Source organism: Girardinichthys multiradiatus, chromosome 7 (assembly GCF_021462225.1).
Source record: "Girardinichthys multiradiatus isolate DD_20200921_A chromosome 7, DD_fGirMul_XY1, whole genome shotgun sequence".
Classification (NCBI taxonomy): domain Eukaryota; kingdom Metazoa; phylum Chordata; class Actinopteri; order Cyprinodontiformes; family Goodeidae; genus Girardinichthys; species Girardinichthys multiradiatus.
The window spans coordinates 28,987,109-29,012,002 of record NC_061800.1 but is presented as its reverse complement, the minus strand read 5'-3'; the positions used below and the strand labels follow the sequence as shown (position 1 = coordinate 29,012,002).

At 38.5% G+C, this 24,894-nt stretch overlaps 1 protein-coding gene across 1 annotated transcript; it reads right to left on the bottom strand.

Moving 5' to 3' along the window:
- Positions 1–789: 789 nt before the first annotated feature.
- Positions 790–21,566, bottom strand: LOC124871773 (RNA-binding motif, single-stranded-interacting protein 1). Its single transcript, XM_047371311.1, has 13 exons — positions 21,250–21,566; positions 18,186–18,355; positions 16,289–16,347; positions 14,853–14,944; positions 10,132–10,289; positions 7,622–7,701; positions 6,996–7,111; positions 6,054–6,103; positions 5,863–5,950; positions 5,619–5,669; positions 4,940–5,050; positions 3,368–3,448; positions 790–3,287 (listed from the first exon to the last, which is right to left on the bottom strand). The coding sequence occupies exons 1-13, from the start codon at positions 21,298–21,300 to the stop codon at positions 3,216–3,218; spliced, it is 1,179 nt and encodes a 392-aa protein (XP_047227267.1). The 5' UTR covers positions 21,301–21,566; the 3' UTR covers positions 790–3,215.
- Positions 21,567–24,894: the final 3,328 nt, after the last annotated feature.

Sequence of the window (24,894 nt, the reverse complement as noted above, 5' to 3'; positions counted from 1 at the left end):
TGTGCCATTAATGCGGGGAGCACCAAAACGTCAAGATAACATTAAACAAGAAAAAGTGAAAAGTACGGTGCAGAAAACTACTCTTAGTACTTCTTTTTTTTTAAGTAACTCAAGTGAATGTAACTATTTACTAGTCACCTCTGGTTGCACATGGCAGTGGCTGATTTATGGTGAAATTACGTTCTATGTATTTTCCACTTCCTTTTATTTATGTGTTCAATTTTTATTCCGTGTCATTTAAATTTTTTACCCATAACTTAATTGGAGGATCAATTTGCTATGACTTCTTTGTGTGTGGATCATATGGGTTGTTACCGATATCCAGTGTGAATTTTATGTCAATGGCCCTACTAGAAATATTTAAACTGAGAAGTATAAACACTTATTTTACCCACTGTGAACAAAATAAACACAAATGCGACACCCTTTTAGTCGGAGCAACTGTTCATCTTGAGCCACAGCTCTTTGGGGTTATTTACCCAGAATATCAAGTTAGCCCAGGTGAAGAATGGGACTGAGGAGGCTGCATGAAATAAAGTCCAAGTTGGTTCCATAAGTGGGGCCAACAGCCCAATTCAGGACCACAAAGTAGTAACTTCCTTTTCTTTTTCTATAGGGGTGGTTGTGGTGTGAGAACCTAGGGGAGCCAATTTAGTTGTGAAACTTTTGAATTTCATTCCAATCTCTCCCTTCTTCAATTAATGTAAGGTATTATTAATGCATTGATTGATTCATGCACATTAGTAAACGTTAATGTAGCTTATTAGTGCTACAAAAAAGCAAAAAAAGCAAATTTGTTTTTTTTATTCAAAAATGTGAACAGAATAAACCTTGAAACAAATCTAGTAGAGGAGAAAAAAATCTTTTAGTCTTTAACAAACTCAAACACAAAAACAGAAAGAAATTCATTGAACTGTACATACATGTTACCTTTGGTAATAGTGGCACAATTAAAAAAGCAACATTTTTACAGCTCTATGAAAATCTCATATTTCCTCAATCTGTCTGTACAAAACTCTTCATAAGTTAGAACAATTTCATATAACTTAATGAATGTTCAATGTGGTGGCAAGTAATATGAGCTTTTTTTCCCTTAAGCACCTCTTTAGCTTTTGACCCAGACTATGGCACTTGGTTCAGACACCACTAGCAGCATTAACCTCACTAAGACAGTATTACTCATCAGTCTCAGGCATTACATAGAAATCTCAAGTATAACAATAGTTGGCCCTTCGCATTTGTTTCAGATCCTAGCAAATTACAGGCAAAAATGCACCTTTGAGGACTTAAGTTATGATTTTTTTCACCACCACAATGCCTTTTCTGTTGGTGTAAAATGATTTCTAGTGCCCTCCAAAATAGCAGGCGGCTATAATAAAGATGCTTACAAAAGCCTTAAAATGCATTTTTGTTTTGGACACTTAGTGACCTCAAGATGATTCTCTGCTGCACTTCCCAACCTGTGAGGTTTTGGAACATTATCACCTTTGTTTTTCATAGTTCCCGTCATTATAAACGTCTTATTTCTCTGTCTATGGACTTGGGAACGTTTAGAGTAGCTACTTTCCATTAGTTATTTCCTGATTTATGAAGATTAACAGAAAGATTAAAAGTTGCACAAAAAAGTACTCATGTTTGTCGGATTTTGAAGTATTGCTAAAACAAACACACATTACATACTCATTAAATTCTGAGACACACCGAGGGTACTCAAAAATTGTGGCAGTGGCAATTTCATCAAAAAAAAGTGCATCATCATACAAAAATAACTGAGGAAAAAGTAAAAAACGGTATGCAGCCAGCTCCTGAGTGTGGCGTTTGGTCTGGAAGGACGGGCTGGACCTGCTAACCCGACCGAATGCAGAGGAAAAAAGCAAACTCTGAGGTAGATAACTGGTCTGGATGGTGACTACCTCAAATCACAGGCTTTGAGGGCAAAACTTAAAGCAGAATACTCACTTAAATCCAACCATTTCGTTTTAAGCACAATGTTGTATTTATTTTCATTTGACCCTTTTTTTAATTGTAATGAAGCATTTTCTATTTACTTTTGAAATGAAAGTTATTTGTGGCACTGGCACAATAACATGTTTTTGTGTTCATAATGGTCTAAGATCTAACATCAAAGAAAACTAAATATAATGAAAGGCACAATGTCCAAATTCTAGTTTGTTGATTCCCTTAAACCCTGGTTGAAGAGACAAATATTACAGTCTCCGGTTGAAGAAAACACAACTTAAAAGTGCCAAGTTTGTTTCCTAACAAAAAGCAAGGTGTTATAAATCTAATTTTATACTCAGCCAACTGATGTTTAGTGGTATTTCATAAGGCTTTGATTGTTTTTCCACAATCACATGTCTTGTGTTTTCATCCGAGTTATTCTCAGTAAAAAAAAAAAAAGAAAACCATACACACTCCATCAAATTACCAATTAATATCACCTGAAAAAACCCCAAAACAATCCTAATAAATTTGTTCTATCCAAAGTCCTTACCCTGCTGAGTTTAATTTAAACTACCCTAAAATACTATGATTTAAAAACAGATGGGAAAATGTGATTTATCAGGAGAATTTCAACATCCATCCTATTGTAAGGCCTAAGCTAAAAAAAATAAATATTAATTTCAATAAAATAATTACACAGAGTCAGTTGATTCAAGCCATTTGTTCAGAGATTTTTCTACTTTCCTATTGGTATTAGGTGGGAAGAGCACATTTTTTTTACATTTTTATTTTGTCGTTTGTGCTGTTGATCCCTCCACATTTACTGCTCCTTTTCACTCTCGGCAGTTGCGTCAAAGCTATGTAGGCAATTTCAATGAGAAGCTAGTTTAAAGAGAAAACAACACTGAACACTTCAGCTTAACACTCACACAGCAAGCACAAAACCTTTTCAAAATGTACGGCAGAAAAAAAAAAAGGAAAAATGGAAAAGAAAAAGCAACATATTTACAACCCTGGACTTTGCAGAAGTGGCCACAAGATTATTTTGTGTCCTGTAGGAAACCCCAATAAAAAAAATACATGTTCTTGTATGAAAATAAAACTCTTGTTCAATAGAATATGAATCATTTGATGATCTCAGATAAACTCTGAAATCATACCAGAAAAAAAAGTCTAATTTAACGAAACGCGAAAAACAGTTCATGTTACTTAGCGTCCGCTGGATTTATAGATATGATTGTTTTTGTTGTTGTCCAAATGTTACCAAGCCATTACTTAGTCTGCTGGTAGGCATAAGGAGAGTGATTCCCGGATGAGTCCACTTGAGTCTGGACACCATTTTCCTGGAAGAGACCACGAGATCAACCTGAGTCTTGAGTTATTGTCTTAAATGAAAAGACTACATTGTCTCAAGTTCACTCACCTCAGCGGGGACAACTGCTGTCTGCATGTGTGCGTACTGCGGGATATAGGCGCCTTGCATAGCTGTGTTGGCGGCCATGAACTGCAGGAAACGAGAAAGAGATGAACATGGGGAATATATTCATGGTTAACACGAGTCAATCCAGACCCAGCCCACAAATTATTTTCAGGGCCCAATGATTTTACAATTGAATCAATGCAAATTGTTATATTACCATAGAATCTGGTTATTTGTGGATCGGATCTAACACATTTGTAGGTTTCCAACAACCTAAATATTGTACACTTTCCCTTGATGTTCCCAGTGAAAGAGATCAGAGTCAGTAATAATTAAGATGCTTAAAGCAAAGCGCCTCATTATGAAACAGGAGAACAAACTTTTCCTGTAAGTTTTGTCAGCACATAATTAATTGGAACATTTTCAGCCGAATTATCAACAAGTAGTCGTATGTGCTGAGTCAGATACTTTAGAAATGATTTAAAAAGCTATATGTGTTTTTTTAATGAAACTAATACCACTAAAGCAGCCAGTTAAACCTGTGATGGAAGACCGTCAGTCAACTCCATCAACCTATTGATGAGTGAGTCAGGTAGAACATAGTGAGTGGTGCTTCTTGAACGAATGACGCCTTAGGCTTGCTATTGAGCATTTCATTCACCACCCTAAACGGCTCATGCACAACCAAAGAGATACAATCCCTCCAGAAAGGCCATTCTGTAAAAAACTGGAACTTTGTGTTACACCTCAGAATCATTAGGCACTAAAAATATTGATCTGTTCAACATTAGGTCTTGTATGTAATAATATTAATAAATGCACTATAGATTCCACTGAAAACACTGAAACAGCCATTTAATATGAAACCAAATTGGACACACACACACACACACTTGAGCAATATCAACCAGCCAAGGTGTGCTGCCATATTTTCTTACAGTGCCTATACTATGCACAACATAAGGAAGCACCAAAAATAACGCCCTTAAAGCGGTGTCGCCCTGGGCAGAGAACAATACTGTCCATATCTAGATTAGCCTCTGAACAAAAGCCGAATATTATTGAAACGCATGTAACACTGATGAGAATTTACATTCGTATCTGAAGAAAGTACATTTTTTAGGGTCCTTGGTTTAGGCTCGCCAACTGTGAGTTTTACCTCAGTGGTTTGGACTGAGTTGTCTTGATGCACTTTCAGTCCAGTTCATTTATTATGTTTATTCTTGTGTGTGAAGAGATGCACTTTATTTGTTGAGGGATGACAGGAAGGTAATTTATTCACATTTAGGTTAAAGTTTCCTATAAGATTATACAAAAAAAAAAAATAATAATACAGGTAGGGGTCACAAAACAAACATTTGTTGGAATTAAGAGGAATTTGTTGTGCTTGTAAGTTGCAAGCAAATTTAATAAAACGGAATTGCTAATCACTAGTTGTTTCTGATCTTTGACCTCATCTAGAAATCAGATCTGGACCTTTGAACATTAGCTTTGAGAACCCCTGGTCTAAAAGTTTTAAAGACATGAAACACGTGTGAGCTCATCTGTGAACCCATGCTGCTATCTATCTCTCACCGTTCCTGAACCACCCAGAGACAGGTGACTCATCTGCTGAGTGAGAGGGGCCATCATCGAAGGAGGCTGCAGTGACACAGATGGATCTATAGATGGCGATATCACTGCACCCTGCAAGAACACAGAGAGGATGGGAGAGAAAGGTATTCAAATTTACAAAATGTCACAAATGAAAATTTTGCTCTGCTTCAAAAATACGTAGAAAACGAGCTTTGGCTATGATGAAAAATCAGCCATGAAAAATCTATTTAAAACCTATTATTTCAGATCCATGTTACATCTGAGTTTTGAAGGAGTGAATAGATGAAATTGGAATCTGGGTATGTGAGCATCTTGGCTGGCCTGATGCCTTCGACAGTGTTTTCTCATCTGCTGGCTAATTACCAAACCTGAAAAAAGACTCTTCTGTCAATTTAGAGCCATCTGTTGTAAAATATTAAGCATCTGTCATTAAACGCACTCATTTATAAAGACTCTCCGAAGGAAGTTGTTTTCACATTCCTGCACAGACGGTTTAGCATTTTATCTTCACCTTGTGCATAATCTTCCACGTCTTTACAGAAAAATATTTCGGTTCTGTTACACCCACAGAGGAAAATGCTTTGGAGGAGCGATCAGGAGAAAGGTAAAGAACAGAGAGAAATGAGATATTGAATACATGCAGGGATGTTGGTCTTACAGGGTGCTGCATGATGTAGGGCTGATGGGACATCCAGGAAGGGTTCTGCACCTGGAAAATAACACACTCTGTAAACACACTACAGCAGTAAATATGCTACATCTAGTGATTACATGCTACAATAAACAATATGGAAAGATAAAAGGTTACATTATTATACGTCTCACTTCTGATTCACCACTCTGAACATGCCAGACTAACTAAAGAACTGCAAGTACTGTTAATCAAAGAAAAAGACTCAAACCTGATATGTTGAAACTGGAGACATGTAAGGAGACATAGATGTTTGAGCTATCATCCTGCTAGAAATGCTGTATGGAGCTGGAAAAAATCTGTGAACAGAGAATAAAATACATTTTTGTAAAATGTCAAGGCTGACATCAATCATGTGTGATGATTGCAACAGTGCAACCAGATGCTTTAAACTAGTTTTACCCATTTTGCATAGCAGCTGTGCTGGGGTCATAGGTCAGCGTCATTCCAGCCTGAGACAAAAGAAGTCACAAGATCAGCATTGTCACTCAAGCCCTTAGCTTCCAGCATCGAAGATAGTCCCTACAGATTTTCTCATGTCAAAATTTCACACTTTTCCAAACACAAATTTCCAGAGATCCCAGTTCCCTTTTAGAAAATTTTAAAAGTGTAAATAAAAAGTTACCCATGAATTTCTGAAAGATAGTTCTACAGCGGCCAAGCTTTAAACATGGAACCTGCAAAAACCCTAGACTGTAAGGATGGCTGGATGGAAACTAGTTTTAGTAAATTGGCTACTTAATAAAGTCTGGAAAATATAAAAAAATATACACATACTTTACGTTTATATACTTATCTAAACCTGGAGAAAATACTTGAATCAATGTCCAACACAGAGTTCCTCTTAAGAAAGGTTCAACATGACAGGCGCCTGTTGGTTTAGTTATTAGCCGTCAATAATAGAAGACCAAAATAACATTTAGATTAAAAGACGTTAATGAAATATGCCCTGAGCCAGGCAGTCTAGCAGGAATGGGGACAGTAAAAGCGCTCTGTTTTCACAAACACCCACTGACTTGAGTGAACACACATTACCAGAAATGTGACTTGTTTGACTGCATGCCTTTGGTTAATCAGACTTATTAGACATGTGCTGGTTAAATAAGGAGGCTTGGAACAAGATTTGGTTGCCAGAAGCTCATGCAGTCTTTGTATTTGCATAGGGCTAAATGGTAACGGTTCTTTTTAAGAGGCTTGCAAACTATGCTAAAGAACTCTTAAAGTGAGAAAGAGGATAAAAAGTGACCATGCTTCTCTGGCCGGCTCATACAATATCTGCAACACTGTCTAAAATTCATAACACTTCAGGACTTTAGCTTTTGGAAATTATGTTTCCCCACTCACCAATCTGGAATCCATGTCCCTTCCCCAGGCCCGACCATTCTGGCCAAATTTATGATGGTTTTGTCTCTTTTTTTGTCCTCCATCAGCAAACTTGCACAGAAGCGGTTCAGATGGCCCTAAAGAAAGAGAGGGAGATGTAAGGCTACCACACACAATCACATGTTGGTGTCAATCCTTACTATTTGGCCTCTTAACCCATGAAGCAAGGGTTTATTGCAGGTTTATTAAGCAGCCTTGGAAATGAAATATATAATTTAGCAGCTGTGGAGCTGTAATCCCCTTCCCTTCCTGCAGGAGGCTAGGCCAGCAAAGACTATTTTGGTCTAATAATCCAAGTAAAGAGCTTAGAGAGGGAGCGGTAGCTGCTTTCACTCTTGTCTTTCCTCTGTCACTCCGAGCTGAGTGCTTATGAGCACTTCACCACCAGACTCTCCGACTCCTTCTGGATGCATAAATCATCCACTTTGTTCTGCAGATGAAGCTCCACCCATTAGGGGAGCACAGACAACAGCCCTAACAGATTAAACCTTTTTAACTTTTAGACACATTTTTAACAGCATGGCAGCTAAACTACAACAATTTACTATCCAAGTTAAATTAAAAACAACCCTACATTATCCTCTTACCTGGAGCACATGCAGGTGTTTTGATGAACTTGCCATTAAAGTGAGAGATCACTGCTTCACATTTTTCAGTTGACTCCATCCTGCCCATAAAGAAGACAAACAGAGCACAACCATATTAGCAAATACCTCCAGTAACAAGAGCAACTCAGGTGCTTTCCTAAACCAGTTTCCTGTGCAGCTTGGTGGAAGTGCCGCTGCACCATAAAAGATTTTTATCGGTCTTGTCCCTACAGTTCAAAATGTAGCTTGCGGAGGGCAGAAGTGCGTAGTCTTAGGTATTTTATTCAAACACACCTATAGGAACACACCCAGATATAGCCGTTCCAACAACTCACAATGGGTTTTGCTTTTGCAGTTGTAATCTAGGCTTTGTCTGTCAGGGCATTCAAATGTCAGGTTGTTCAAGTACAACTGGTGGAAACCAAAGATTAGAGACAGTAATTAAATCTTACACTCATTCTGAAACAATTTTTCAAGTGAGTTTCCATCTGTTGTGTACGTGTCAACCACCATCTGATTTGTCCAAATGTTATTAGCATTTATTTTAATAGGTACATTTTCTTTCTTAATAATTATTACATTATAGAGCAGTCACATATATTATTAGAAAATACTATTTAAAACAGCTAACTGCCTTGATCTCATTGGGTGGTATAGCCAGAGCTTTGTTAAAGTTAATACTAAATTCTTCTCTTTTTTCTGCTTAACGCTTGCGTCTCTTTTCCTGGTTCTGGCACTGGGTCTGCTACACCGATCTCTTCCTGTTTGCTGGTAAAAAGTGCAAATTTTGACCCTGAAGAAATGTCAAATATATTCTATAGAAATTAAAACATGAATCTAAGAAGAATCATTAGTTATCAAAGTTATAGGTAAATTGCCTTATTTAAAAACCCTTTTTAAATGTTTTCAAATCACAACAACAAACTTAAGTATATTTTATTGGGAATGTTTGTGATAAATCAACCCATGGTAGGGGATAGTTTTGGATGGGAACAAAAATGAGAAATCGTTTTTTATAATTTTTATACGTAAAAATATTTTACATGTAAAAATGTGGCCTGCATTTGTATTTAGTAGCCCTGGGTTCAATACTATGTCAAACCATCGTTCGCTAAAAATATATCTGCAAATCTTTTGTGGTATGTTTCAATTAGCTAGGCGGATCTAGAGCCATTTCTTTTCTTTTCTTTTGCAAAATAGCTCAAGCTTGATTTAGCTACATCTATCTTCTGATCAAATTCTACTGGCTTCTAGGTCCCTGGTGAAGAAAGTCCTTTCCAGTACATGATCCTGCCAACACCATGTTTTTAAGAGGGAATGATGTGTTCAGGATGACATGCAGTGACAGTTTTGTACCACAGTGTGCTTGATGTAGGACATGTGTCAAAAGCACCTTGTCTCATATGTTTGTTGTGTCTTCTTATGCCTTTTATTCGGCAATGCCTTTCCTTTAGCCACTCTTCCATGAAGGAGACATTTGTAAAATGCAAACATAAAACTTGTCCTGTCGACAAATTATCCCACCTGAGCTGTGGATCTTTACAGCTCCTCCAGAGCTCCCATGAGCCGGTCGTGTAGTCAAGACTACCTAACCCGAGACCAAGCAAAGACCAAGAACATGAAAAACCAAGACTTTGAAGGATGAAAGACCACAATAAATCCAAGGAGAGACCATTTTTTACCATTTGTAATAAAAATGAGCTCATTGCTGCAAATGTCCAAAGAAAACTGGCCTGTGGCAACTCAATAGCAAGCTAACCCATATAGGGCCGCAGGCTAACTGGTGAGACTAACTTTTTTAGTTAGGTGCATAGCCACAATGTTTAGGTGAACCCAAACTTGTATATAAGCAGACCAACAACTACATGCCTCTTGTCCAGTACATCTGATAAGGTGGTAATAAGTGAGGGAAGGTCTACAGAGAGGAAACATAACTCAGTTAGTGTTCCTTCTTTCTCTGTGTTGTACAAGCAGCCTGTTTTCTCCCCCCTCTCGTCTCATCGTCAGCACATAGGGCCACAGGTGCCAGTGTTGAAATTTTCAAGGCAAAAAACTTTATTGGTTGCATTTGAATGCAGCCAAAATTTTCACACTAAGTTGCAGTAACAAAAAGGTTTTGCAGCTGTCTTTTGTCCAAGTCCAGCATTCCCAAGACTGAGACACAACCAAGACAACCACGGGCCTATTGTCCTTATTTTTCCGTGTTCGGATGAACAATGACTTATAAAAAGTTCAAAGCATGAAAATCTGCTAACCTTACCCTGCTTTTTATTTCTCCACAATTTGATCCCTAGTCTGTCTCATGTGTTCCTTGGTCCACATGATGCTGTTTATCTACTAAAGTTATCTAACAAACTTCTGTGACTTGTGAAGGCAATCCAATGGCTTTGTTTTGGGGTATAAGAGTAAATGGGGATGAATACATATGGACAGCAAACCTCCTGGACATGTTTGCAGACTTTTATGTTGAAATTGAACATATAATATTAGACAGACAACAAGAATCCAACCTTGCAAAGCCCACGCCTCTGCTGACTCCGCTGGGGTCCCTCAAAATGCGCGTGGATATAATCTGGCCAAAATGCTTCAACATATTCTCCAGCTCCTGCTCGTCCATAGACAGAGGCAAGTTGGAGATGTAAAGGTTTGTTGGGTCCTGTTCTTGTTGCTGCAGGATGACAGAAGAGGAAAAAAAAAAAAAGAAACTGAACAAAGGAAGGTGTGCGAAACTGGGCTTAGTGATGTGTAAAACAGAAGGTGAAAGAAAGGAATTTAAGCAAGTTTCAATGGTTTTAAATGTAATACTTTTCCGATATGTTGTTCATCTCAAAGTGTTACCACTGTTATTTTTTTGGGGGGGGGGAGTTTATGCATGCGGGCCACTGTGGCTCGAGGTTCTGTTCTGCTGACTTCCTGCTGTTTTTTTTAAAACCATCAGCAGAAACATGAGACACAACATGAGTCATTGTGAAGAAGTCATCCCATTAATATTCAGCAGTGGCGTTTAGATTTGGACATGATTGCCTTTTTAATGACAAAAAACTAACATAGCAACAAAAAAATCCACAAGTTTTTGATGGGAGGAATTAGTCATTAAAGTATAAGATAATATGCGGGTACATTTGTGATTCTCCATATGTTTACAGACACATGTAAATGGTTAAATATATAAGAAAATAAAGTGCCACTTCCCTGGAGCTATTAAAACAGCTAGGATTTACCTAAATCAAGCCTCTATGAGGAAACATATGAATTCAAAACAGAAAGCTGATCTTTTTATTGTTCGTAAAATTACTAAATACTAAGAAATTTCTTGGTTCCCAGAAACAAACTTTCAGAATGACAGAAGCTTAAAACGCAATCTTTTTCTAAGAGCTACCAGCTCACACTAACGACAGCACTCTTCAGTGTAGATGTTGCAACTGTGGGGAGAAGAGTGAAGATTAGCAATATTCACCATTACTGAGGTGTTTAAAAAAAGAGGTCAGAGGGCACAAAATACACGAGACACTTTTTAAAGGAAAACTGCATTTTCTATGGAGCCATATCGTATCCTTTAGGCTGCTACAACAGACTAGACAGCTAGACCAAGGCGAATATGGGGCACTCCTTTAAGCATTTCCTGCTGGAGGTTTGGTTGATTTACATGTTAAAATCAGGTGCAGAAAAAGAAGCGAAGGGACGTTAATTTATTCCCATCTTGGAGACATTTTGTGGAACTGGTGAAGCGGTGAGCTGAGCCTGAACCAGTAGACTCTAGGAAGGTTAAACATATTACACCAGACTTGGTCTGTTTTATTTTATCTAACTTCTAACACGTCTATCAAGGAACATGCAGGATCTGGATATGTTGGAGGTAATGTTGCAACAAGGTACAGACACAGCATGGATGTATTCATAGACACTCACAGACCACTTCTCTCTGAAACAGTAACACAAGCAGAAACCCTACTGAAGGATGAAAACAACCAGGAAAGGCTCAAACTTTACAACTAGCAAAATAAAATGTTTATTATAGATTCTTCTTCATTTATGTTGTTTATAATTAAGCAACATAAATGGTGTCTTATGTTGCCCGACAGAAATACAGTAGGGGAAATGAGATAAAGGGTGTTTGTTTCTTAGTTTGTGCTATAAAGGGAACTTAATTCCCCCTTTTAGTTCTTGTTGCTATAACAACACATATATTTACTTCCTATTCTGCTTTCAGCAAGAAAGGTTATGTTAGAGACTTTCATATAGCCTTTAAAGCCTCCTAATCCCATACTGTCATTAATATAATTTAAAAGTTTTGAAAAATACATAAAGAAACTACCTAAGCTCTTGGGCATATTTTTACAAATGTTTTCCTGAAATCTTCCTCACATTCAGGCTACAACAACTCCACAACTAGGACCGTTCAAAAGTTTTCAATCGCCCAAATTTCTTTCCTTCCAATGAGTCAAACTATCTATTCAAAAACGTGTGGGGAAGTAGTTCTGGAGACTTTCTAAAACTCATTCAACTTAAGTTTGCCTACAAAGAGGGCAGTGGAGGAGGAAGCAAATGTATCAGGCACCAAAAATCTAAACCAGGTGAAAACTATCTGAAACCTTTGTAGTTTTCAGCAAGGATAGCTTTTCGGGAATTCGTTTGTTGGTGCTCGGATATTCGTCACACAGTTTTATCTTTTGTATTGTTTTTACGGATTCAAATACATAAGCCGCGGATGGGTAATGTCTTGTTGAAATCAAGGAGTGACTGCAAACAGAGAAATTGTTTTAAGCCTGTCTAAATTAGGTTCGACGCACACAAATTGCAACACTGCTGTATCGTGTACATAACCACCTGACCCAGTGTTAATAAAGTGAATAAAACTAGCTAAGAGTTAACACACATGGTCAGGCTGAGAAGCTCCTCTAATATTACAAGCATTTTTCTTTAAGAAACCCCCTTTTCATCTATAATGAGCAACATCGGGGCTGCACCGCGTGAGCAACTTCACCAACTGACATCTACACTGAAATATGTCAGCTGCAATAGACTTATTAAGGCTTGTAAAGGGATGACTATTTGTGTCTCAATATAGGTAGTCCTCAGCAAATACTGCAACATACGCACAGAAAAGCACAGTGCATCATTTGACTTCATGATTCAGGTCTGAAGCCATGATGATAAGCTTAAAGACAAACAGACTGAGCACAGGACATACACAGCCTTCAGCTGAGAAATAACGGGCTGCTGTTCACCCCCACAAAAAAACATGGCCGTACATACAGGTCCTTCTCAAAATATTAGCATATTGTGACAAAGTTCATTATTTTCCATAATGTAATGATGAAAATTTAACATTCATATATTTTAGATTCATTGCACACTAACTGAAATATTTCAGGTCTTTTATTGTCTTAATACGGATGATTTTGGCATACAGCTCATGAAAACCCAAAATTCCTATCTCATAAAATTAGCATATTTCATCCGACCAATAAAAGAAAAGTGTTTTTAATACAAAAAACGTCAACCTTCAAATAATCATGTACAGTTATGCACTCAATACTTGGTCGGAAATCCTTTTGCAGAAATGACTGCTTCAATGCGGCGTGGCATGGAGACAATCAGCCTGTGGCACTGCTGAGGTCTTATGGAGGCCCAGGATGCTTCGATAGCGGCCTTTAGCTCATCCAGAGTGTTGGGTCTTGAGTCTCTCAACGTTCTCTTCACAATATCCCACAGATTCTCTATGGGGTTCAGGTCAGGAGAGTTGGCAGGCCAATTGAGCACAGTGATACCATGGTCAGTAAACCATTTACCAGTGGTTTTGGCACTGTGAGCAGGTGCCAGGTCGTGCTGAAAAATGAAATCTTCATCTCCATAAAGCTTTTCAGCAGATGGAAGCATGAAGTGCTCCAAAATCTCCTGATAGATAGCTGCATTGACCCTGCCCTTGATAAAAACACAGTGGACCAACACCAGCAGCTGACACGGCACCCCAGACCATCACTGACTGTGGGTACTTGACACTGGACTTGGGGCATTTTGGCATTTCCTTCTCCCCAGTCTTCCTCCAGACTCTGGCACCTTGATTTCCGAATGACATGCAGAATTTGCTTTCATCCGAAAAAAGTACTTTGGACCACTGAGCAACAGTCCAGTGCTGCTTCTCTGTAGCCCAGGTCAGGCGCTTCTGCCACTGTTTCTGGTTCAAAAGTGGCTTGACCTGGGGAATGCGGCACCTGTAGCCCATTTCCTGCACACGCCTGTGCACGGTGGCTCTGGATGTTTCTACTCCAGACTCAGTCCACTGCTTCCGCAGGTCCCCCAAAGTCTGGAATCGGCCCTTCTCCAGAATCTTCCTCAGGGTCCGGTCACCTCTTCTCGTTGTGCAGCGTTTTCTGCCACACTTTTTCCTTCCCACAGACTTCCCACTGAGGTGCCTTGATACAGCACTCTGGGAACAGCCTATTCGTTCAGAAATTTCTTTCTGTGTCTTACCTTCTTACTTGAGGGTGTCAATAGTGGCCTTCTGGACAGCAGTCAGGTCGGCAGTCTTACCCATGATTGGGGTTTTGAGTGATGAACCAGGCTGGGAGTTTTAAAGGCCTCAGGAATCTTTTGCAGGTGTTTAGAGTTAACTCGTTGATTCAGATGATTAGGTTCATAGCTCGTTTAGAGACCCTTTTAATGATATGCTAATTTTGTGAGATAGGAATTTTGGGTTTTCATGAGCTGTATGCCAAAATCATCCGTATTAAGACAATAAAAGACCTGAAATATTTCAGTTAGTGTGCAATGAATCTAAAATATATGAATGTTAAATTTTCATCATGACATTATGGAAAATAATTAACTTTATCACAATATGCTAATATTTTGAGAAGGACCTGTAAATAAAATTCACTTAATCTGTTTCAATAAATTCAAACTAGTGCACCTAATTCTTGGTTTTAAAATGACTCAAACTGTTTTTTTTATTATGAAGGTATACCCTGAAAAAAGTTGCAGAGATAAATACATCCTTATCTGTGCATTCATATTGTTTGACGCCAATCATCTTGATTGGTGTTTTAAGCTAAATTTCTCAGGACTTGACTGATTATGAATGTTAAATTTTCATCATGACATTATGGAAAATAATTAACTTTATCACAATATGCTAATTTTTTGAGAAGGACCTGATACATACAAGTCACACAGAAATGTGTGACTTGTATGTATCAGATATCCAGATTAGTTTGCCAGAAGCTCTTACCTTGGCCATCTGTACCTGGACACCAGAGGTCTTCAGAGCAGCCACGGCTTTCTGGGCTGCAGCAGGACTATCGAAGTCCACAAAACCATATCCTGGGGAGACCGGCAGCACAGTTAGGATGGCGTTTCATATCTCGAACATACACATATTTTATTGCAATCCTATGTAAAAGGCCAAAACAATGTAGTGCACAAATGTGAAAAGGGATGGATTTCAATTTTTTTTACTAGAAAATATTTAAAAGGTGTTGTGTGGAAAATATTCAGCTCTTTTCTTAGACACTCCCATTTAAAATCCAGTGCAACCAACTGCTGCCAGAAGTAAATAGTTGGCCTTTTTGGAGCAAGAATTTCTACTCGGTCTTTGCCAATAGCCATAGGAGAAACGGCAGAAGAAGGAACTCTCGTCAGATGAGAACATAATTAAACTTCTAAACATACAGGCGGAGCCACAATGGAATGGAATAATAATGGCTCAGAGATAGATTCTGTTGCAAGACCTAAAAATGTCTGTTCACAGATGCTTTTCATCCAGTTTCACTGTAGTTCAGCTACTATGCATAAAAGGATGACCAAATACTTCAGTCTCTAGGTTTCCAATGATAGTAGAACCATGCTCCAAGAGACGAAAGGTGTTTCTACGAGATATTGACTAAGAGGGGCTGCACGTGTGTGTGTGTGTGTGCGCCGTGCCCATGTGGTTGAAAGAAAAATACAGCTGAGGATGCAGATACTACTGGCTCAGGTCAGCTCTTTGTCCTGTGGGGTACAAACAGGGTGCACCTCTACGCTTTGTCCTCTGCTGCACTTGTTATATTTAACCTCCATAAAAATCAGCTGTTAGGAATCCACTGAGTTCTCCCGGCTTAGAAAGAGGTCAGACTGTTTCTAAGCGTAACAAAACAATAACTTTAGTAAAACAGGGAATTTAGTTGCATTAAAAGTTACACTAAATTATTAAGATATCCCTAATGTGCATCACCACACTGAAAAAAAGACTTTAAAGATGTTAACTTCCACCGAAAGCCTTTGGTCACCTATAATTTATGTAATCCTGAGGATGAGTGCAATCACAAAGCCATTTCTAGATGGCATGCCAATCTACCAGAACGGGGCAAAGACCAACCATGTACCTCAGCAGGAAGAGGAAAATGTGGTCAGTTCTTCCCAGGAAGCAGGCAACCGTAAAACACAAACACATTGGAGCAGCGATCTAAAATAACTTGAGCTGGTAGGCAACACTCAGCAGCTTGGTTGTCGGCTTCCTCATCTGGCCACATCACCTAAAACCACTGCTCTGAAGCTTTGGTAAAATCACTGGGTATTTATAATGTAGTAAAATCTTATTCTCTCTGGATGTGAGGGGAGCTTAGTGAGATTTTATTTTTAAACAGATGACTGATAAAGACAAAAAGAAACAATAAAAACTGTTGACACCTTTGCACTTGTTTGTAGTTTTGTCCAGGATGGCTTTTGTTGATACTATTTTGCCGTACCTAACAGAGGAGGAATAGAAAAGAGATTTTTAGTTAGCAGGCCAATGCACCAGATGCAGACAGTTGTATAAAACTCACACTGAGGGAGAATTGAGCAACAATCCATGACATCACTGTAAAAATATGAGAAACAGGAAGTGGTTTCCATGTGGTGCTGAAAACCCCAGTATGTGTACAAAACACCAATCTCAACTTGTCCCTTTTTCTCAAGCCAAACTACAATGATCTTATCAAACTTCATCAAACAAAGCCTCTTTCAGTCAGGGCTGGCTTACCTTGGCATCGTCTTAGTAAAACCCCTGGACTTAGGGGTGATCAAAGACTATTTTAAGCCACAGTTTCAAAACTGTTATTGACTGCATGCCGAACAAAGGAAAGCACTGATGATAACATCTAAAGGAGCAGCAATGCCATTTTAAGGATACTTCAGGCATGATACAGCTACTGGTTAGCATTTCTTTTAGCCATCTTTATAATTTAATACCTACAGAATATATTTGTATAATAGCTTTTGATGGTTTTTGAAGGCTGTAATCTCAAAGGCTTAAATGTCAAAAAAAAAAATAAAAAAATATTAAGGTCATCTAAAGAGAGAGTCTGTCTTTTGTCTTAAAACAGCTGCAATTGCTGCTAATACAAGCCACAATCCACTCGGCCATTAGTCAGAAGGACACTTTAGCTGAGGATTATGGTGGATACTAAACCACGTGAAAGAGCGTGAACGGGTGACCTTTCTGTCTTCTGAATTCTAGTCTAGTCTATAGTTGTGCCATATAGTGGCATGTTTGCCACTGAGGTACATTTACTTTTAGGGTACATAACACTTTTTTGACAGGACTTTGGATGTATTATTTACAATAAGACATTTGAAAAATCCAGAAGGCACGCATAAATACAAACACTTTCAGTTTAAAGTGAAGAATTATCTGCGTGCATGCATTGATACCCCTTAACTGAAAATGATTCAGGCAAAAAGTTCACAATTAGAATTATCAATGACGAAAGAGTTTTTTTAGGATACCCATTTTGAACTTTGGTAAACACCAGAGACCACACAGAGGCAGTTCAGTGGTGTACAGTGTGCACTTTTACATTAAGTAGATTTGCAGATCAGTCCAGCACTCCGTTTCATGTCAAACGTTAAGTTACATTTAACACCATCTATTGCCTGTTTTAAACATAAACTGTAACACCCTTTTTGAGATGCCTATTTTCCTCTATGTTAATTTCCAAACACAAGACAGACATGGCTTCCTGGTGCATCAGCGTGCACCATGACACAGTAAATGTATATTGGTTTTGTATACAATCTCTGCAAAGACATATCTCCTGTTACTTCTCATTTCTTAAGTTCCAGCCAACCTCATTTTTCTTGCCATTTTAAAGCATTGATTGTGGCTTACTGGTTGTTAAAAAGACAACCTCTTTAAAGGTAAAATTGTTCCTCTTTGGTAAATGCCCAAGACTAAACAGAGGTGATTCAGTGGGCACATCAGTGTGCACTTAAGTGTCAACATCCTTTTATTTCTAAGATGTGCAGGCCAGCTTAGTTATCACTGATATATCTAATTCTATTTCCTGTTAGCGTTTCCTCAATTCCTTCAAACTTCATCTGTTTCTCTTCTTAAATGTAAAAAAAAAAGACACATTTTATAGGGTACTCCTGTTCATCTTTAAAAAAAACTCATACATCTATCATTTAACCTTTTCACTTTCTTATATTTCAACCATTTTATGCCAATAAGTGACAGGCACTGAAAACTAAATTGGCTTAGGAAACAACAAAAATCAATAACTAATCAATAAGAGCTAACAGGGAGAGGATCTGTGGTACTCACGGCTGACAGAGCTTGACCAGGTCATGGTCTGTGGTTGAAGGGGACAAGCCTCGGATGTAGAGGTTTGTTTTGCTGAGAGGTTCCCAGCCTCCCGAACTGCTGCTGCTGCTGTTGTTGTTGGTGCTTGGGCTGGGTGGAGCCATGGGGTGTGACAATGGGGCAACAGGTGGCTGAAGAGTGAACACAAACAATAACAGCTTGACATTAAATCCACATAAATAAGCAGCTGAATGCTGCTCATTTCTGTAACGAATACAATGTGGAATTTACCAAGTTTAACATCAAAATACCTCTTAATCACTGTTATACTGTAGCACATATGGAAATGAGAAAAAATTACTCTAGGCATGAAAAACCATGTGGGCGTCTCTTTTCCCCCCCCACAAATATCAACATCCGGTAGAAGAAAATGTATCACCATCTTTTCGCAAAAGGTTTATGTTTTTCTTTATTTTAAAAGCTAAAAATGTGACATAAAATGGTGGTTCTATGGAAATGACAACAAATTTCCTATAGGAGATATTTCTCAAAAAATATAAGTTTATCTTTTTGGACGGAGGGCAAAAATCTCTCTTTGGGTTGTAAAGGTTGCAGCCGTCCAGTTTAAAGTAAAGTGCGGTTCTGATCACACCTCCACAGCCAGTACAACAGGTCCACTGGAACCTGTTGTACTGGTGCACTAATTTCTCAATGCAGGCTCAATTAGTTGCTTATTGAGGAGAGTCTTCTTCTCCGTTGTAGGGGCAGACTGCATTCATTTCTTTTAGTTTAAGAATAACTAGCCTGAGTTACAGTACCACAAGCAGTTGAAAGCAGATATAGTAGGTTGTGTGTTCCAGAGATGGATGTGTTTTGGTGGAAAATGCGCAAATCACTCCAGAACAAAAGCAAAAGACCTTGTGAGGATGTCGGCTGGAACTAATAAAAGTGTTATTATCCACAGCTAATCAAATTCTGTACTGACATGGGCTGAACGGCCACTACATGAAGAAGAAAAAGACAAAGAAAAAGTCAGATTAGACTCAGTGGTAATGACTTTAATCTTTGGAGACATGTCCTCTGGTTTGATAAATCTAAATTTAAGGTGTTTGGCCATCATGGGGGTTGCTGCAGGAACGACTGGCACTTCACACAATATGGCATCATGAGGAAAGAACATTTTGTGGAAATATTGAAGCAACGTCAATCAGAAGGTTAGAAGAAAGAAAGTGTTTTGGAACAGCAACTACAGAGCCCTTATCTCAATCATAGTTGAAAAGGTGTGTGTGGGCAGAGTGGCCTTCAAACCTGTCTCAGTTACCCCACTTGTTTCAAGAGGAATGGGGCAAAATTCCAGCAACTATTGTCCCAAGCTTGTAACTAGATATCCAACATGTTTGATCCAAGTGATACAGTTTCTAAAACATAGTAAAGAAATTCTAAGTCTCAGCAATGCATTTTGGGGCATTTCTACCATGTGGAGGAGAGGACTATAATTGTGCAATTTTGTACTTTCTGTTTACAAAACCCAGATGTCCTGGTCTGGCGGAACTTTTCCCCTTCAGGGGTTTGTCCTCCTCCTTACTATCTGAAACTGTTTATCTCCAACCCCCCAACCCCACCCCCACAGGTCTCTGAGGAATCCCAAGCCGAGAGGAAGCTCATGGAATCCCAAGCATGAGGTGGTGACAGGATTGAGCAACCCAAGTCGGGGCTACAGCCCAGAGGATCTTCTCTTTGGACAGACTGGTTAACGGCCTCGCATGCCTTTAAGCATGAAACAAGCCTGACTAACTTATGTCTTATGATTGTTCCCAGTTGATTGGTGGCAATATCTGCTTCAAAATAACAGTAACGCTGCATGTCTGCAAACATCCACGAATCTTCATCAGATGTTCTTGAATATAAGACATAAAACTAATTATTGCAAAAAACACAACATATTTTTTAGTCTATGCAATAAAAACTAAATATATAACAAAAATAATTGGGATTCAGAGTACACCATGTCCTGACAATGTGATTAACTACAAATTTAGTTAAAAAAACAAAAAACAAAAGCAAGAAGTCCTTGTTGGGCTTTTATCTTAAAATCTTTTGATACATGTTTTTGTATATATTGTAAAAGCAGCCTAAGCAGGCTGTAAATGCAACAGCAAACACAAAGTAACAGTTTAACTAACAAGTTATATCAAATATACAAACATCCAATCCAAAGCAGTCGAAAAAGGGGAGAACCCAAAGAAACGTGAGCCTTATTTTTCCCCTGCCAGTAATTCGGGAATTACAACATCCCCTTTCCTGAGAAACTGCAAAGGTTTTTTTTTTTTATACAGCTGCCAGACAGCCCAGAAGCTGCAGCGCTGGGATGGTGCTGGTAGTGGGAGGGAGAGGATGGCATCTTATCAGCCAGCTCCAGACAAGCAAGTCCGCCATAGGCTCGCCGGAAATATACGCCGGGTTTCCAGTAACAGGCCTCGCCCTTGAAGCTCCAGCCACAGGATAAAACACACTGAGCAACGCACTGTAAATGCGTCCAATAAAAACATCTCATAGAATCAACAGGAAACTGGAGAAAATTAGCTTTATTTGTCATTCATAGTGTAAAAAAATGCCCAATGGAGAGAATAAGAATGTGTGTAATAATCATAACGTATGATTTGTACACTCAAGACATCCGTAAACCATATATTTCAAAGAAACTGAAACCGTATTAACACCGGCTTGTCCAAAGTATGACTATTTATGAGTTATTTTATTTTTTAAAGAGTCAAAGAAACACAAAATATAAGAAGTGACGGCTCGCTTTTAGAGACTGGTGTTTTACGTAACAAAGTGCCCCGGCTGTTTGTGTCCCGCAGACTGGACTACAGCCAGAGAAGAAGGGATTTGCATTATTTGTAGTTCATATCAAGCGATTAGCAAGAACACACCATAGCAAAATCAACTAACAACTGTACACTAATATGATTTTAAAGTTCTTATTTATTGCTCCCAAGTAGCGACACCAATTTTGTGACTTTAACTTGGAGTTAGCTTAGAGGAGTCTGGAGTTTATTATTAAATGCAGACCGAGTGTGTTTACCTGTTTGCGATACGGAGTCCTTAGTGGGTTTCCGGTATTAGCAAAAATCATTCTCAATCTGAACAAGGAGTTGCTTTTAACGTTAAGTTAGCAAAAATGCATCAAACTCAACTTGAGAGTTGAATACTGTTGTTTAAAAAATACGTCCTCTCTAGTCCGCTAAAGGAGACGAAAAAAGGCTTTTGTCCATACTTGCTGTATACATGTCCCTGTCATCAACTGTCCGGTTTTTAATGAAACCCCTCCGTAAATGATCCAAACTTCGGTCGACCAGTCCGCGTCCTTGTCGTCTCCCAGTCGGGTTCATTGATTTGCAGTCGTCGCTGCGCTGGACTGAAGCTGCTTCGGCGGGAGAAACCAATCTGGTTCTTGCTGTAGGGGGGGACGCTTTGAAAAGGTAGCCGAAAACAGTCAGATACTCTTATGTAGTATGTGTACTCTTGGTGAGGTGAGATGTGATGGTATGCCAGAAATAAGAAAAGAAAGTTTAATAACTTACTAACTGTTATTATTTGGTTTAACCATTTGCCTAAAACGCCGCTCCTCCCTCTGCTGTTCTTAGCTTATTGAAGGCTGCATACCAAACGTTCCATGTCCAAGGTGGTCCTGGATTTCATGCATATTTATATTTCTTAGGCGACTAATGGTCTTTTGGCACCTAAAGTTTTAGCTGCACCTTTAAAAATGCATGGTGTCCAATTCAATTCAATTTTGTTCAGTTATATTTAGTGTCAATTTGCATCACACGTTACTACAAGGGCACTTCAGAAAACAACAGGCGCATAACTGGTCCAGCGGGTCCCACGGTGTCAAATTCAGTTCTAATTGACTGTATTTAATTCAATTCAGTTAAATTCCATTCATAATGCAATATATAGGATATTTTTTTACCACAAACACTAACTTGTTCAAATCCATTTCAAACCAATAAAATGTATTACGATCTGGTTTATCAGAATAAAGTTTAATTTAAAACAACTGGATTCAGATTGAAATTCAGTTACCAAATTTAGTTCAATCTATTTATAAAACAGTATGGTCAAATTCAGTTAATCATGCGTATACCAACAAGTATAAAGTTGTTACCTAAAAACACATGTTCAATTCAATAATCAAAATAATTCATTCTAGTACAACACAGTTCAGTCATATAGTCATATTCAGATCCAAATACTGACAATGTAATACAATGTATAATGCACAATGGGCCGATTGCATCGAATTTTCAACTTGATGTAATTCAAAGACAGGAAAGAGTCATAAACAAACACTGATACTGTTGGCAATAAGCTATTGGCAGAACTAAAGGCATGGCTAAGTCAAGCCATCCTTAAGTAGGAGCTAAACTTGATCAAAAAGGAATATTTTAGAACAAATCTTAAAAGCAGGCATATAATAGCATGAGCTTTTTATTTATTTGAACAATATGCATTTTCGTGGATATGGAATAAAGCTGCTTCACTTTCATGGATCATACCAACATTTTTTTATTATATTTTATTTTTTACATCCTAACTTCACTTCTGCATATTAGCTCCATTTCGTATAGTTTATCAAATCCTGACACAGGACCCGGACACTGAGAGCTATTGTCTCAATCCACTACTTAAAGTAAAGTACATCAATAACCGTGTTCGCTACTATGGATTTCCTATTGTTTTTACAATTATCAGTGATTGAGGTATTGTTTTCTAATTTGCTGTGCTTCAGCTTGGCAGACTAAAACCTCCACTTCCTCATTGTTTGGGTGGAGACAAAACTATGCTGTTCACAGCAGAACGCCTGGAAATAGACCCTTATCAGGGTTGAACCACCAGAGGAAATTGGGGAAAATGTTAAGTCCTACTTGTGAACCCATTCTTTTTGCAGCATGGTAGAAATTTTCTGGGAGATGTTGCTTTTGTTGTGGATTTGCTCCATCACCACGTTATTAATGGTAGTGATGTTTGGCTGCGGGGGCAAAATGAGTGCAAGTGTTGCTTTATTGGAAGAAGGCAAAATGGGCTGGTAAAAAAATGCAATTTAGCACCTCCTGATAAGAAACCACATACAAGGCCCAAATCGGTTTCCTTAATCTGCCTGATTTAAGATCAGGTCAGTTGTTATTGCGTGCTATGTGCATGGTATTCTGGTTCACCTACCAATCAGACCACATTAAACAGAACATTTGCTGAGAATTGGCTGTAAAATGAGTCACAGAAATAATCCTTGGGTGTCCAGAGTGACATCAGTGTCCATGTAATGAGCAGCTGAGGTCACTGTGATATGTGGTAAGTCAACCTAAATGAAACAAAAGGTCCTGTAGAGAAGTTCATTAGGCCAACCAGAGTCATTAGGTCGGGCGTAAGAGGAAAGGGAGTGAGCTCTGATTCAGCACTCTGTCCAGGATACAGGGGGGTGCAGGGGGGTTTAGTGTAGACAGAGAGACAATTGAACCACCATTTATGAAAGCTTGTAAGAAAAGGTTATCTCAAACAGGCATTTGTAGCTCTATAGTAAACCCTACCCATAACAAAAATATCACTAGCTTCTGACCACTTTAACAAATGTGCTTATAGTAGAAAATGACACCCCCCCAGAATTGTGTGTCTTCATTAAACAGCAGTGGGGAAAATATTCACATAGTTTACATGCAAGATTTCCAAAGGAGATCTATATGTGTCACATTGCAGGTTCAGATTGAACCCATATAATTACTTAAAAAGGCACAAACCTTTATCATCTCAGAGATTACAAGGTCACCAAATCACAAACTGATACATGTACACAGATACACAAGCTCATACTGACATATGCACACTGGGTATTGCCAAGGGAAATAATTGAGTGAGGTTGTTTTTAGGACACTGTGCTACTTTGCTACTTGTTGTCAATCTTCCCTGAGCTCATAAAACAGCAAACAAGTGTATGAAAGTGCCTTTGTCACAGTTTATGTCAACATTTACAGTTGACCAAAAAAATTATTCATTCTCCTGGTAAATTTAGATTTTACCAACATGTTTTTACTTTATGTCTTGGAGTGGCCACAGTCCTGACCTAAATTTGATAGAGAATCTTTGGAGAGAGAAAAAGATTAGGGTGATGGCAAAGAGGCCTTCTAACCTTAATGACTTGGAGCGCACTGCAAACGATGAATGGACAAAAATGCCTGGAGAAACATGCAAGAGCATGTCAGCAATTATGATAATAGTGTGATATCTGTAATGCCAATAGAGCATTAGCTTTTTCCCTGATTATTGAATCAGGAATGAGTGTTGAAAATGACACCCCTTGTTGCACATTGTCTAATTATCCTTGGGACATGCAAAGGGCCATTTCCAAGGGTTTTAAGAATTTTGGGCTTGATTCTAGAATGCAATAAGACCAGAACTAGACAGATGCCTCCAGCTGCTCTCTCCTGATGAATCCTGGCAACTAGCACTGGTTTCTACAGGAAGCTGTAAATAAAAGCCTTGATGCCTAAATGCAAGAGTTTGGGTGGCTTGACTTTTGTAAATAAATTACAACCACCTCTTTTTTTAAAGAATATGTAGTATGCTACCTTCAATCTGTCATGAGAAGGCCTTAACGATAGGACCTTATTCTCCACAGCTTTTATTTTTGTTTCTTCTTTTTTTTCCCACAGCTTTTCAAATTTCTTTGTAC

What these genes read in the sequence shown, in the direction of transcription:
- LOC124871773 (XM_047371311.1), bottom strand. Translation starts at nt 21,300, where the DNA reads ATGATTTTTGCTAATACCGGAAACCCACTAAGGACTCCGTATCGCAAA. An exon ending in CTCCAGTTTCAACATATCAG is followed by an intron (nt 5,670 to 5,862) that starts GTTTGAGTCTTT and finishes GTTATTTTCCAG; the next exon opens with GTGCAGAACCCTTCCTGGAT. An exon ending in CCTACATCATGCAGCACCCT is followed by an intron (nt 5,051 to 5,618) that starts GTAAGACCAACA and finishes GTGTTCTTGCAG; the next exon opens with GGTGCAGTGATATCGCCATC.